This window comes from Falco cherrug, chromosome 5, assembly GCF_023634085.1.
Source record: "Falco cherrug isolate bFalChe1 chromosome 5, bFalChe1.pri, whole genome shotgun sequence".
In the NCBI taxonomy this organism is placed as follows: domain Eukaryota; kingdom Metazoa; phylum Chordata; class Aves; order Falconiformes; family Falconidae; genus Falco; species Falco cherrug.
This window is the reverse complement of record NC_073701.1, coordinates 47,601,055-47,614,707: the sequence shown is the minus strand read 5'-3', so window position 1 is coordinate 47,614,707 and position 13,653 is coordinate 47,601,055. Positions and strand designations below refer to the sequence as shown.

General features: G+C 40.2%; 1 protein-coding gene across 6 annotated transcripts in view; it reads right to left on the bottom strand.

Annotated features, from left to right (window-relative positions):
- Positions 1-139: 139 nt before the first annotated feature.
- The window catches only part of ANO4 (anoctamin 4), a 198,143-nt gene continuing 184,629 nt past the window's right edge, over positions 140-13,653 (bottom strand). For 4 of the 6 annotated variants that reach the window (XM_055712557.1, XM_027812375.2, XM_055712555.1 and 1 more), the window contains 4 exons: positions 13,341-13,488; positions 10,787-10,906; positions 8,345-8,450; positions 145-5,539 (listed from right to left, as the gene is read on the bottom strand). In XM_055712557.1, coding sequence (XP_055568532.1) covers positions 5,348-5,539; positions 8,345-8,450; positions 10,787-10,906; positions 13,341-13,488 — 566 coding nt within the window. In that variant the 3' untranslated portion in view covers positions 145-5,347. Of the gene's footprint in view, positions 5,540-8,344; positions 8,451-10,786; positions 10,907-13,340; positions 13,489-13,653 lie in introns of all 6 variants that reach the window. The other 2 variants (XM_055712554.1, XM_055712553.1) reach the window with 2 other exon arrangements.

Here is a 13,653-nt window from a genome sequence, read left to right as displayed (position 1 = left end):
AAGATCTGAGACAAACAATAGCATGCTGAATAAAGTCTTCTGGGATTCAGGACAGGGGTCTCTGTTCTGGAACTATCCTAGTCACTCTGAGACAGCTAGTCCAATGGCTGAATGAGCTGCACTGTTTTTCTGAGACTTATGAAGCATAGCAAGCTGGTGCCTTGTCTTCATGACACAGAAACAGATACTGCGTTTTGTGCTATGGAATAGGTCTTGGGACTTGGAAGACAGTAATTTATACTTACCAGGTACTTCCAGCCTGCAGGTCTGAAAGAGGGTAAGTACTGGTATCTCCATGCTGCTGCAGAACACTGATATGAAGAGGACTGGTGTGGCTCTGAGTACCTGTGCTTTATGGTACAAAGCAAGCTGTGGACAAAGAGAACAGAAGTCTGTGGCAAGCACTTGACCTGTGTGCCTGCTGGTCCAGCTACAGCCCTCCCAACACAAATGCTGAACTCCCATCTGAATGTGCTTCTCAGAAGGGTGACTTGATTACCGCTGTGCGAAGCAGCATCAGCGTGGCCTCCATGGCACCACTCAGTACTGAGATCACTGTTTGCACTGTAATTGATACTGCCTTAAACTGTCTTGGGTGATGTGTGACTTCTACCTGTTTTGTTTGTGGAGTGAAGATTAATTTTCCCAGTTAGTTAAAAAAATGTGGCACCACAGAGTTTTTTTCTCACTGCTTTGAATTCACATAGTGGTTTAAAACAGAGAAAACACGTAAACAACAAACTTACCTTCACTTACTGTTTGAAGTCACTATTTGAGCACTAAGCAGTCATTTAACTCTAATTTTGGTATGAAGTGAGTTTGGGCCGGGTGGTATCTATTGGTCCATAATCACAACATCAAGATGAGTTTTCACTGGGGAGAATATCTTGCTGTAAGCATTTTAGAGACAAACGTTCTTAAGCTTCGCAGGTGACACCCACAACCACATTACTAGCTAACTAACCTCCCATGATTGCTGCAGAGCTACAAAGTGACTCTTTCTACTTTACTATTTCCTATATGCTTCTTGTTTTAATTGGCATCACTAATTAAAACAACTAATTCATTTTGAATAATGTTTTTTCTGGGACCATATACTGTCCTCTGCTAGTTGGACTGTCAGCCAAGGCCTTGTCTATGTAAATGCTATTTTAAGTAGACATCTTACAAAATCTTTACATCTTGCAAAAGATAATTCTTGGTGTATCCATTACAGTCCTGCACCCTGATCCTTCATCATTCCCAGCTAAAAGCTCACCCGACAAAGAAACGCTGGATGCTCAAAACCAATTAATTCCATGGGAGTGGGAGCACTCCACACTGTCCAGGTTACATGCAGCATCTGGCAGGGTCGAGAAACAAAACAAGTAGGAACATTAAAAAAAGAACTAGAACCACAACAGGAACAATATTTGGCTATGTGAATCACAAAGGATCCACAGAGAGAAAGTAGGGATAGATTTTGGTCCTTTTTAGTCTGCATTTAAATTTGCTTCCACCTGACTGGTCTGTTTGCTTGCTGAACAAATAAGGTAAACAGAAAATAACTCATGAATGCCAAACAGCAAATATTTCATATGCATAATTTATTTTAAAGTTTATTGCATCACATTATACAAGCATTAAACATGGCTTTATGTTGATGGTTTTTTTTAAAGTGTGAAAACTTGACATTCTTCTCTGTAGGATTTTTCTATTTACAGATAAACAATCTCTCTATATACTTTATATATATATATATATATAATATATGGTAAATAACATAAGTCCCATCAGAAAGGTTTAAAATAAAAAAGAACTGATTTGTAAACATGGTTTCTGTTGTAATATTTAGCGGCTTGAATGCAGGTGATGTTTTATACCTAGGATTTTTCTCATGTCAAAGTATCCAGGTTGTTCATTTACATTTTTTTTTTATTCTAAGATCTGTAAAACCAACATGGGACAGAATGCAAAAAACGTAGCAAACAGGCTGAAAAAGTCCCAATATACAACTTTTTTTCCTTGGTTTTAAAAACTGATGTGTAACTGCCCATGAAGTACATGCTTGCTGTCAAGAGTGGTCTATGAAGATCAATCCTATGCTGATTGCAAGATGGTTTCATAGTAAGTCCTTTGATGTGTGCTGTAGTGCTTGCTATGTAAAATGTCTGTGGCATGCATTGAGGTTGCGTTTTTTCTCATTCCCTTGAAGGTAGTGCTCTTGTGGAGCTGGAATAAGTAAACAACATATAGGATGATCACCTGGAGGTTTAAACAAAACCCATCATCAGATCAGAAAGAAGGGAATGGCATCAACTTGCTATCTAGAGACCATTAAAAATCCATTTATTATTATTAACCTATTATTTATATTTTCCTAATTAATACAATAAATAAAAAGGGGTCATCTTTCCTGAGTGTTCTGCTCTGTAGCGCTGAAAGACTCAAGGGAAATCTATCCGGCAGACCAGCAGCACAGAAACCCTGGTGGGTTGACTGACAGGTCAACATTAAATAACAGAAATGTAGTCAGGGTCTGCCAGGGAGGTCAGAGCCCCTTTCAGCGTCATACTCAGCACAAGCCTGGTAAGCAGCCAACTTGTGTTCTTATTTAGAGCAGAACAGGACGCAACTTCTAGCAATGTATTGTCATGAAAATTCATCATAATATAGCTATGTTGAAAACTAGTCTCAAAAGCCATTATCATCTATTGTATTTCTGCTGCGCTTTATTTGTTTTGACACAGTATATTGCAGTGGTTCCTCTGGAGTGGGAGTCAGTTTATATTCTACTAGGTTTTAGTTCAATTCTCGGAAGGTACTGAGATCTACATAGACAAAGCTATATTTTGCTGCAGGAGTTTGCAAAGGTTCACACTCATATGGGTGACACTGATTTTATGCATGACTCATGTCTCACTTTACTACTTAGCAAACAGTTTCTAAGCTCTTGTCATCTGTTGTTTTAGATATTAAACAGAGGGTACACAAACTAATCCAGTTGCTCACATGAATTCGGTCTGAATGTGATTTTGCACAGCGATCCTGCCCGAGTCCCCAGACTGCAAGTGCAATACATACCCGTAGGTGGTGGATGGTAAACCCTAATCCATCTGGCATGTGTGTAACGGAGGATGACATTGCCTAATCCCCGCCCCCTATTTGCAGAGACAGAAATACCCCCATTTCTCCACTGCCCACACAGGGTGTGTCCACAGCTGCTGTAAGCTGCAGCAAAGATGAACGGGTTCACTTCTTCGTTAGGCAGGAGTACATCCCACAACCACTAGTGGCGCTCCCCGCTCAGTTTGGCACTGTATCAACAGAGAACAGATTAGTCCTGAAATTCCTTCAGTGTTTATGTTGGTTTCCTCATGGGACCTTCAGGCTTGGGCCAGGAGCACCTGACAAACGGGAGCTGCTGTGCCATTTGTCCTCTTCATGTAGGGTGATGGGTCATTACTGGAGGAGATTCCTTGCCGCAAGGAAGTAAAGCTTAGGCAGGCAGTGGCCACACAGATGAGGGTGCATACATTTTCGTCCAGCCCTCTCCTTCCTCAAGACATATTACTTTTCATTAAAACCTTCTCCTGCACAGAAATAGCACAGTCCTCCCTTGCAGAGGAAAGAAGTTAATAGCTCTACCTTGGCAATATGGGGTCTTGGTGCAAGGGTCTCTGAGCTTGAGGCATCCATCCGTAGGGTCTTGCATTGCGTGGTCTGTCCAGAAGGGCACATTCTAGCTCTTCTATTGAATCATTTCGAGGAGACTTGTAGAAACAACTTGATGAATTTTCCTCCCTCTTAAATATCTTCAAACTAATAAGGTCACAATTCCTTAAGATTTCTGAGAAAACTATATTTTTCATGGACCTCCACTTGGAAAAAGGCTAGGCAAATGAATCAGCTCCAGTATTTGTTTCTAGCTGCATCCTCACCAGGACATAGGCTTGCTTCCACTTGGCTTCTTACAGTCTTGGCTTTTGAACTTCCTTCTTTGTGATGTGGCTGATTATGCCACCGCAAGTTCTGCAAGAATTGCAGTGTTATCACTTTGAGGCAAAAGGTGGTAGAGCTTTCACAACACTCAGTATTTTGATTCATGTTGCCCCATCCAACACTTCTTCAGTCTTCAGACCTAAAACTCCACTATTTTGTGTTAATGATACGGGAAATTTTTAATTTCTTAATGCTAGAATTTGCAAAAGGATATAGGCAGTGGCCTACTTCACCCCAGTCTAATTCTGCAGCCTGTGCAGAATTGTTCTGCATGAAGGATTTCAAGCTGTTTCGTACTACAGGTCTGTTGTTTTGTTTTTCCCCTCCACCCCTTCATAGGTAATGGAAGGATGAATAAAGAAAATGTTGCAAGTGTAGAGATTCTGTATGACTATGTTCTTCTGCTCTGCTGACCTTGTTCATCTGTTGGTTTTTTCTCTTATACTTGTGCAGATAGATCTTTAATACACAGGCTGTCTTCTGTTATGTGTATCATACACCCTAATTCCTGATGAGGCCTCAGTGGGATCCTGTAATAAAAATACACAGGCAGTTCTGGGCAAGATGCCCTAGCCTGATTTGTTTCCCTCAGAGACAGACAGTCCTATAGCTGAAAAGGCACTGTTCAAATCTTTAAAATATATTACCAAATTTTCACAGTATCATTTCCAAATAAATGACCCTACAGTTAGATACCTCTGGCCACATTCAGATGCTTGGTTTATCTGTCAGTGCTTCTGCACTCCTAAATTTTTCAGCATTGTTAGACTGAGTTGATTAGACTCATGATCAAGCGTCTCCTCCTAAAAAATATTTCAGCACTGTTGAACTAATGGAAACGGTCCACATAGGTGACCTTAATTCGTAGTAAATGCAAGCTAACACAGCTTAGTCCACTGTGGAAGAGGGCAGTGCTGCCATGCATGTGCTGCAAGTGGTGGCCACAGATATGGACAAATACTGCCATGTTGCCAAGGCGCAGTCCCTGGTTATGAAGAAGCAACTTGGTCATGAGAATGAGCCGTAAGATCACCGAGTTCTGTAAAGCATTGTAAGATATAACTGCTTTGAAGTTCAGGGCCTTGAATTTAAGTCAGGGCCTGGAAGCTTCCTGGAAAGAGTGCAGAGACTTAAGCATTGGTCTGAACTGCTCATGCTGACATTCTAGCTCTGGAGAAGACTAAGCCTTGAAAGACCTCTAATTTCACAAGGCTATGACAATATGCACCCTATTGAAATGGGTGCACATACGCTAAGTGCACACAACATTGACTATTCCTTTCAGTGCACTCTCCACTGTAGAAAACCAGGACATTTTTATAAACAGAATTCCTATCTTCTTTTAAGAAGTTTCTTCCTCACCCCATCATGGCCACTCATTGTGATAAGATTTTCCATTCTTCTTCCTTTCCTTCCGCTCTTTCTGCAGACGTTCTAGTTCAGCTTCATACATCATTTCCTGAATCAGGTACTTTTCTCTCCTCATCCGATCTCTTAGGTCTTTTGGGAGATCTGGGATTAGGTAGGAAATCAGGTGCTTTATGCAAAAGACAAGGTGCTGTGAAAACAAGGGATGAAAAATTAAAATCCTAGGAAGGAAACAAGTACTTTCCATATCTTCTGAAAACCCTCTCCTTCCAGTTCACAAAAAGATACTGTGTTAGAACTAAATTCATTAGCATATTTGAAGAAACCAAAGCACAAAATTTTTTCCCACAAAAGAACTCCAGCAAAATCAGCGGAGTATGGATATGAGCAGCTGGATTCAAGTAAGGCCTCAAAACTGTTGTATGACCTGTGTGTTCAACCCCCTGAGGCCATGAATTGCTGTAAGGTTGTTTGGGCAGGGCCTGGCAATTAGTGGATTGCTGTGCAGGAACAGGATGATCAAACAATATAATACTTTCCTGTTGCCAGAAAACCCTTGCATCAGTATTGGAACCAATGAATCACCTATGCAAAATAAAATATTTCTTATACTGTATCTCTCATCCAAAGACAGATTCCCATTTACTAAACATCATCATTAAATACAAGGTAGCTGATCCTTTGTCCCTCCTATTTTAGGCATGCCACAACAAAGCTTGAGTGTGATGGGGAAGGATTGCTTGAGTGTCCTTCTTCTTTAGATCAAAAATACTGCTTGGAGATTTTCTGACACTACTTGAGAGGAGCAGCAGAGAAACAAAAATCCTCCATCTAAGAAAGGACACTCATTCTAGATTGGAGAAATAAAAGTTTCTTCTTCTCCAAGAACCTTTCCTTGGAAAGCCACTGAAAAGACAATGTAACGCATTTTCCCATGTATTCTTCTTTCATGAGAAATAAGCCTGTGATACTTTGTTGGATTTTTTACCAAACCTAAAAAAGAAAAAAAGCTTCTTTTGTCAGTTTAGCCTGGACAAATATTCCTGTTGCAGTGATAGGAAATAAATTGTGTGGTTTTGAGGGAGGTCAAGATAGCTATATAGATAACCACACCTGCAGGGCCAAAAAGGTGCCTGAGCTTAGGTAGTTACTTAATTTATGAAAAATCCCACCTTGAATCATTTATCTCGTAGTGCAATCTTTTACTGTAATTGCTGCAGCAATCACAATACACCCATTACTGTTTTCCACAGCGAAAGACAGACAGCAGAAAGAGAAGCAGAAAGAATGTTTCTGCTGCAATTATCTTTTTGATTTTATAGATATAGTTAAGGAAAGTTTGCAGTGCCAATAAACAGAGTGGCTGCCATTGAGGGAGCCAGCTATGAGCCAGCTTATGACTTTGGTTGGGGCAAAGCAAAGCCAAATGTTTTGTGCAGGTATTGGGCAGACACAGAAAGCTATTCCACGGTAGGTCGCAAATTTGACTGGGCACTGAGACTTGAGTAGGGCTGATTTTTCTTGCCTCAGTCTTGCCCTTCTCCCATGCTGCCGAAAGTTGCCTTTATGCCAAATGTATCAAGAAGCCAGGCTCTCTTAAACCTTGTAACTGCTTAGGCTGACCTGCCAAAGCCATTCTTGTAGTCCTTTTTGGAGTCTGATACCCTGGCTTTCAGTACCTCAAGAAACAAAGAAACAAAGAGGTCAAGCCTAGCAGGCCTCTATCAAATCTTTCTTTCTTTCTCTCCCTTAATGTTTCCCTGAATGTGGTGCAGATGATGGAAGAGCCGATCTCATTAGGACCAACCTTTAATGAGTTAGCCCAGCGTAGAGGAAGGAGAGAGCCCAGCCTGCAGTGCCATATTCCCTCTTCATCTGGGAAGGGCTGAAAATAACTGTCAGGGGAAATCTCTGCAGGCCTCGGACTCCTGCTGAGCTGCCAAGACATTCCTACACAATAAATATTCTAGAAAATATTTCCCCTTCACCTTTCCTCTAACTGCAATGCTCCAGTTCTTGATCCAAAGAGGTGTTTCAAAAGCTCAGTTCAGAATGAATCTACACAGTAATGTGAGTCAGAAATGCAGTATGTGCTCATGAACATTATGCCAATAATTTATGGTGATTACAGCTTCTGTATCTGTGTTGGATGCCCTATTGATATGATTTCAGAGTAGCGGATTAAGTAAAGAGTTCTAAAAAATTATTTGTTCCCCATTTGGCTTCTTCACAGTATAAAAGGCATTTCCAACTGTTTGTGCTGGAGAGATGCTGAGCTCCTGGTTTCTGGCAGGTATATTCAGACACTTGAAATTCAGGCCTTAAGAGCTGCATTTTTTTAAAATGACCTCATCCTATCTATCTACCCTCCTGTCTCCCTTCTTCAAAACTGTCATAGGAATACCAGTTATGTGGAAGTTAGTATTATCTTCTCCAGTTTGTCTTAAAGATTTCTGAGATACTGACAGTAAGGACTAATATTATGAACGTTGACAAAGGTATTAAATTCTTTTCATCACCACCATCTTTGTGATGCTAATCATTCTGGGGAAATGAATGGTATTAAGAAAAACAGAGAAAAAAATCTAAGTGTGTAAATACTGTAACTTAAACTACCTTCATTTTTTCAGTTCAGATTTTATCTTTTTATCTCATGTTCTTTCAGCCCTTCCTCACACATTAGTCAGCGTACAGCCTCCCAGCCTAAACAGGTTATGAATGCCAGACCTCAGAAAGTAAACAAAAGCTTCATTATTTCCCCTGTTTGCAAGTCACTGTTATAGTTTTCAGAGTGCTGCACTCCCCTTTTTGTTGGAACCTAAATACCCGTGAATGTTGAGAATACAGATCTGAGAATACAAAGCACAATATAAACAGTAGAAACTAACACAAAAAGCTCAAGAGCTGCCATCATAGATCAGCCTAATGAAAAACCTTCAAAGGGAAATTTGTTTAATTTTGTTGTTTTAGTTTTGCCACCTGAATGGTCACTGACCTCAAATACAATAATGAAAGCCAACCGTGCTGCTAAGACGTGCCAGAACTGCAGTGTGTAACCGTAGGGCACTGGGGAGTGCGGAGGGTCTCGGTAGTCCCTGTACCTGAAAGACAAGCAGAGTAAAGGAGTTAGCAAGCTCCTGCCCTGCTGCCTGGGAGCAAGGCAAATCTAAAATCCAGCTGCTCTCAGTCATTGCATTTTCTGCACCAAAATTATCTCGTTGTAAACTGTACAAGTTACCAGAACACTGCTTGCTTCTTAAGCTGGGCCAACACTAGTGTTTTACTTCAGGTGTATGCTTTTGAAGCAAGTGTCCTGATCACCTCCACTTGCCATGCTTTGGTTCACCCCAACGGGCTTATTTTCAGATGAAACCTAACAGTAAGACGCACTCCAGGAGCGCACTTCACGCTCCAGCTGCTAATGGAAATTCAGCGCAAAGGACCAGGCCAGTACCTGTATGAAGCAAAACTGCTGAAGCAAATTCAAAGGATGCTGGGTGCTCAGCACCAGCAGTTTGACCCTACAGCATCTCCCTTGCCAGTGCAACGTGTGTGCCTTGCAGCACCTCCTCAGAACATGGAGCAGGGTGGGATGCTCTGCTGTTTTAAGGACCACTTTCTTCCCACTACAAGGTCAATTTAAAACCATAAATGCCCTCAATTTTGTCATCCTGACAGTCCTCCCATAAAACAGCCTCATGGGCTTCATCTGGCCCTTTGTCAATTTGTTGGCCAACCCTGGTGTAAAGCATAACTTATCCTGACTTTAGTGGATCCAGGACTGCATGTCTTGGTATACCAACAGGGCAAGAGATGTGTAAAAAAGGGATCTATTGTCTTGTCCCACAAAAGTTTTTTTTTAAAGACTCTATGTCTCAGTAATGTAACTAGAGAGATCTATTGTGAAAGCTGGATCCAGGAAGACTCCAAAATTACATTAACAAATCATGAATCAAAGTCACACATTCTGGACTCCGTTTTTACTAGCAGTATGTTAATTCCAAAATGCTATTACAGAAACTTAATTTAAAAGCGGTGGAAAAATTGTTTTCTCCTTAATCTGTTTCCTGGATGGGACAGAAAACCCACTACAAAAAAAATATTGAAAATACTATAGTAAATGATACAATTAAGCTTGATCTCTGTTAGTTTTAAGAAACTAAAGAAAACTTAGATAAGCAAAAGAAAAGAAGTTATTTCATCTCTACGTTAATCTGTATTTCTCCCTGAAGATTCACCTTCTTAGATTGCAGAGGGTGCTACACAAAATGAAATAAACTGTGTCTTAGTCATCAACAAACCTCTCAAATTGCGCTGTCTCTAGTACAAGTTGATAAAACTGAGATTATCTTCTCTTTTTCAAACAGCATTCTGACTTCATAGTTTAGGATATTTTACAATATCCTAATCATCCTGAAAACTGAAGTCTCTGGACCAAGTCCCAAGTCAGAAGAGCATGTCTCCTTTTTCTACTTGCTAGGAACCAAGTACTACACGTGAATAAATGGGGAAACCTTTTATAAACAATGAGAATAACATGGCACCATGTAGGTTCCAGACAAGCAGAAAGTAACTGAATACGGCCACCGGTTTTTGCTCAGGCAGATTGCCTTCCAGGAAAAATGCCTACACTGTTGCACAGTAGAACATAATATTTCCTTACCTCACTATCAGTATCCGGCCTGAGGTGCAATTAAAATTACTGATGTTTTAGCAGAATTCAGGTGGATTAAGTAGCTGATAACCTCAGCGGAAGAAAGTAAGATGTTAATTTTCTTTCAAGGGTAGATACATATAACAGTTCAGTGTCTCCCAAAAGAACAGATTTATCTTCTAGAGATTTATTACACCAATTTTAATAGTTTTCTGTTTATGGGCTATTGAAGGGACAACTTTTTTTGTTGATGAGATTTCCACCACTGGCTTTAAGTAGCATCAGCCTCATGCTCATGCTTGAAGGTGGGGAAGAAATCAGTTAAAGAGGGGGAAAAGAATGATAAGAATTAAAAAACATTACTAAACAGTGCTATGGCAAACAATGTGAAATGGAGTGTGGTCACTTCTGTGCAAACTTGACTTCCTCGTGTATGTGCTATGATATAATCTGATTACAGTTTCATCTCACTGGTACCTAAGTAATCAGTCACCTGTTATTGGCCCTTTGATACCACATTTCTCCATGATGGTTGTGTCTGATTCAAGCCATGACACCATAGAAATCCTGCATTAGGAACACCTGTCACTTTTTGGCTTCTCTGGTATCTAAGGAATCATACAGGTAACAGCAAAGCCGCACCATGAGCATGTCCCTGAATAGCACAGTTATTTCTGTTACTGTTTTTTTTTGTTTTGAAAATTAGTTCCAATCCCAAATTTATCATGATGCTTCTCCCTTACAATGCCTTAAAGCAGAGAGGTATTTTGATCAGGTACTTACCTGCAATATTTTAACGGTGAACCAGAGAATTCACTTCCATTTGATGTTGGCTCTGAACGGTTTTCAAAGTCAGACACCAGGAATACTGATAAACTGGCATTAACATAGCCAACCATACACCTAGAGGGGAAAAATCCTGTAGTCAGGACACAGCAAGGTTTTTCCATTAACTGTTGTACCCAGGAGGATGTTCTCTGGGTTTCATGAAATCAAGAGTATAACTGTGATGGTTATTAATATTTGAAAATGATGTTGATGCAATATAAAAGAAATACTCAAGTAGGTCAGTTGGACAATAAAAGTGAAACAATGGCAGATTTCTATGGCAGAAGAAATGGTGAAGACTGAGACTGGTTACTTTTGAAAAGAAAATCACCTAAAAGGTCACACAATAGAGGTAGAGAAAATAATAATTTTTATTTTTAAGGAAGATAATCAGAATATTCCCACTGTTACCAGCACAAAGGGACTACTAGCAGAAAGTTGTGGTACTAGCACAAAGGGACATTAAATCAGATGGAAAGGCAGCACACTTAAAACAGCTTTTAAAAAAATGTCCAGTTAATCAATCAGAGGAAATCAGTACTAAAAGATCCCAGGGTGGCTGAGCCCTGGGAGAGTCAGGCAGAATTTGGAGAACACTGAGTAAAAGAATGTATGTCGCCTAACAAAGGTCTGTGGGACTCACTAGAAGGCTCAAGTTTGGTGTTAATAAAGCTGAGAAGAGATACAGCAAGTGTGTTGTGCTGTTCACTCTGCACTGTCCAAGCACAGGTACGTCTAGGCATGCTGCTCAGCTTGGTGCAGAGTATAATGCACAGTAAGGGTTGGTTGGTTGGTTTTTTTTAACTATGGATTTTATAGTCTTTGAGAAATTACATTTAAACACCATCTGGCTTTGTCTCAAAATCTCCATACTGATTGGATTTGGAACTTAACTTAATTACAGTATTTGTCTAGTATCACTGGGTGTCATATGGATCTAATACCTACAGATGGTTTTTTGAAAGAAAAAAGCACCTCTCTCGTTTAAGTTATTCCTTAGCAGATGTTCTTGACTCCTGAATTCGAGAAAATTCAATATTCCTGTGGATTTCTGAATAGCTTCCTGCTTTTGTAACAGCACTTATTAATAACTATCCAGAATGCTGACATAAATAGTTTTTATCCAAGTTGGCTCCTTCAAAGGATTACTATCTGATGGTTTCATCTAGAAATTCACTCAGAAAAGCAGCAAAGTGTGAAAACACTGTACAAGAGGTTTCTGAAAAGATAAGAGCTTCCCCTGTGAGCCAAGCTGCTTCCCCATACAGAACTAGTTTCAAAGTCTCTGAGTCATACTTGAGTCTTCATAAAAATATAATTTCTGAAGGTGGTGTATTATCATGCACAGTGGTCCTGGGAAAATCAGTAGCAAGGAGAGTTGCTGACAGTGCCTCCACGCCCTATGGATTTTCATAATGGAACAAGCAGAGGCACATGCTCAGGAGCAACTGGCAACAGACCAAACACTTTAACTCTTCATGAAAATAAATGGAACATTTCCCTTGGCACTGACTAAAAGGCCAAACTCCTTGCAGGACAGCAAGTTAGCAGCACTGCTAATCAGGAGCTGCCACACCAGCTGCCCTTCTTCTTCTGTCAGTACGATTAAACAGTATTGACAACCAAAAGATGGCAAAAAAGCAGCAACGGAAGAACTCGCTTCTTGTAGCAGGGAATAAAAATCCATCTGCCATACGTCTAATAGCAGAACGTAAGCTCTCTGTCACTGTCTACTGTTTAGCCTGGGTTTCTTTGAACAGTAGGATCCTTGCTGATGGAGCAGCTAGGAGATCATTTGCAAACCATGGCTATTTGTGTTCAGCTGGATTCAGTGACCTTCCCCAAGTCCAACAGCCTAGATTTTACAAGTCACCATGTAGCAACTATACCCGTACCTGCTGGTAGTGTGCACACACTAATGTAATCTCAGCGTTTAGCAACGCTGAAAGAAAATCCACTTAGGCAGCAGGGATTCAGTTCACAAATGTCTGCTGAAAGCTTTAATCTAAGGACTCTAGTTTTAGAAGAAAAACAAATTACTTTGCTCTGTAAGTATATCTGGATTTATTAGTTGGGAATTGCTTCTTGTTAGCTACTACTTTTTTTGAGCAATGCATGCTGAATACTACATTAGGGAAAAAAGTCTAGTGAATAAGTTAAAAATGCTCATTAAATCCATAACTGATAAATATCAGCATCGCTTCATAATGAAAAGAGGGTCATATCCATGTACACCAGCTGGGATGTGCAGCTTGTGCAGCCTGCTGTTACACACCCCAAATCTCTATAACAGCTCTGCCATTTTTTCCTTGAATTAACATAAACTAGTCACTCAGCAGTCCATTCTGTGAATATGGAAAGCATCAGTGTGTATGGCTGAGATCTGTTACCGAAGCACAAACAATAAATTTGGGCTAATAAAATCAGAACATACACAGACAGTACTGCTGTATCTATTCTAGTAGTAAGTGATTTTCATGCATGTCTGTTTTCCCAAAGAAAAACTTACTTTTGTCCAGCTTCTCCTTGGCCAGCACAAGGCCCATATTTATAAGCATAAACAAGACGAGGGATGAAATCTGATGTCACAGCTATAACAAATGCATTTGTGATAACAGAAAGAATTCCAATGCCTTCCAAGATCCCGTACCAGATTCCTGTTCAACAAGGAGAATATGTTAGTGCCAGGAAAAGAAAAATCGAAGTGCCTGAGAGACTGCATGCTCTGAAGCAGTTATCCCCACCACTGAAGGTCTTTTTATGTGGTTTCTCTCCAAGAATCACGGAGTAAAAATAATTTTTCATATTGAACGGCAGGATAT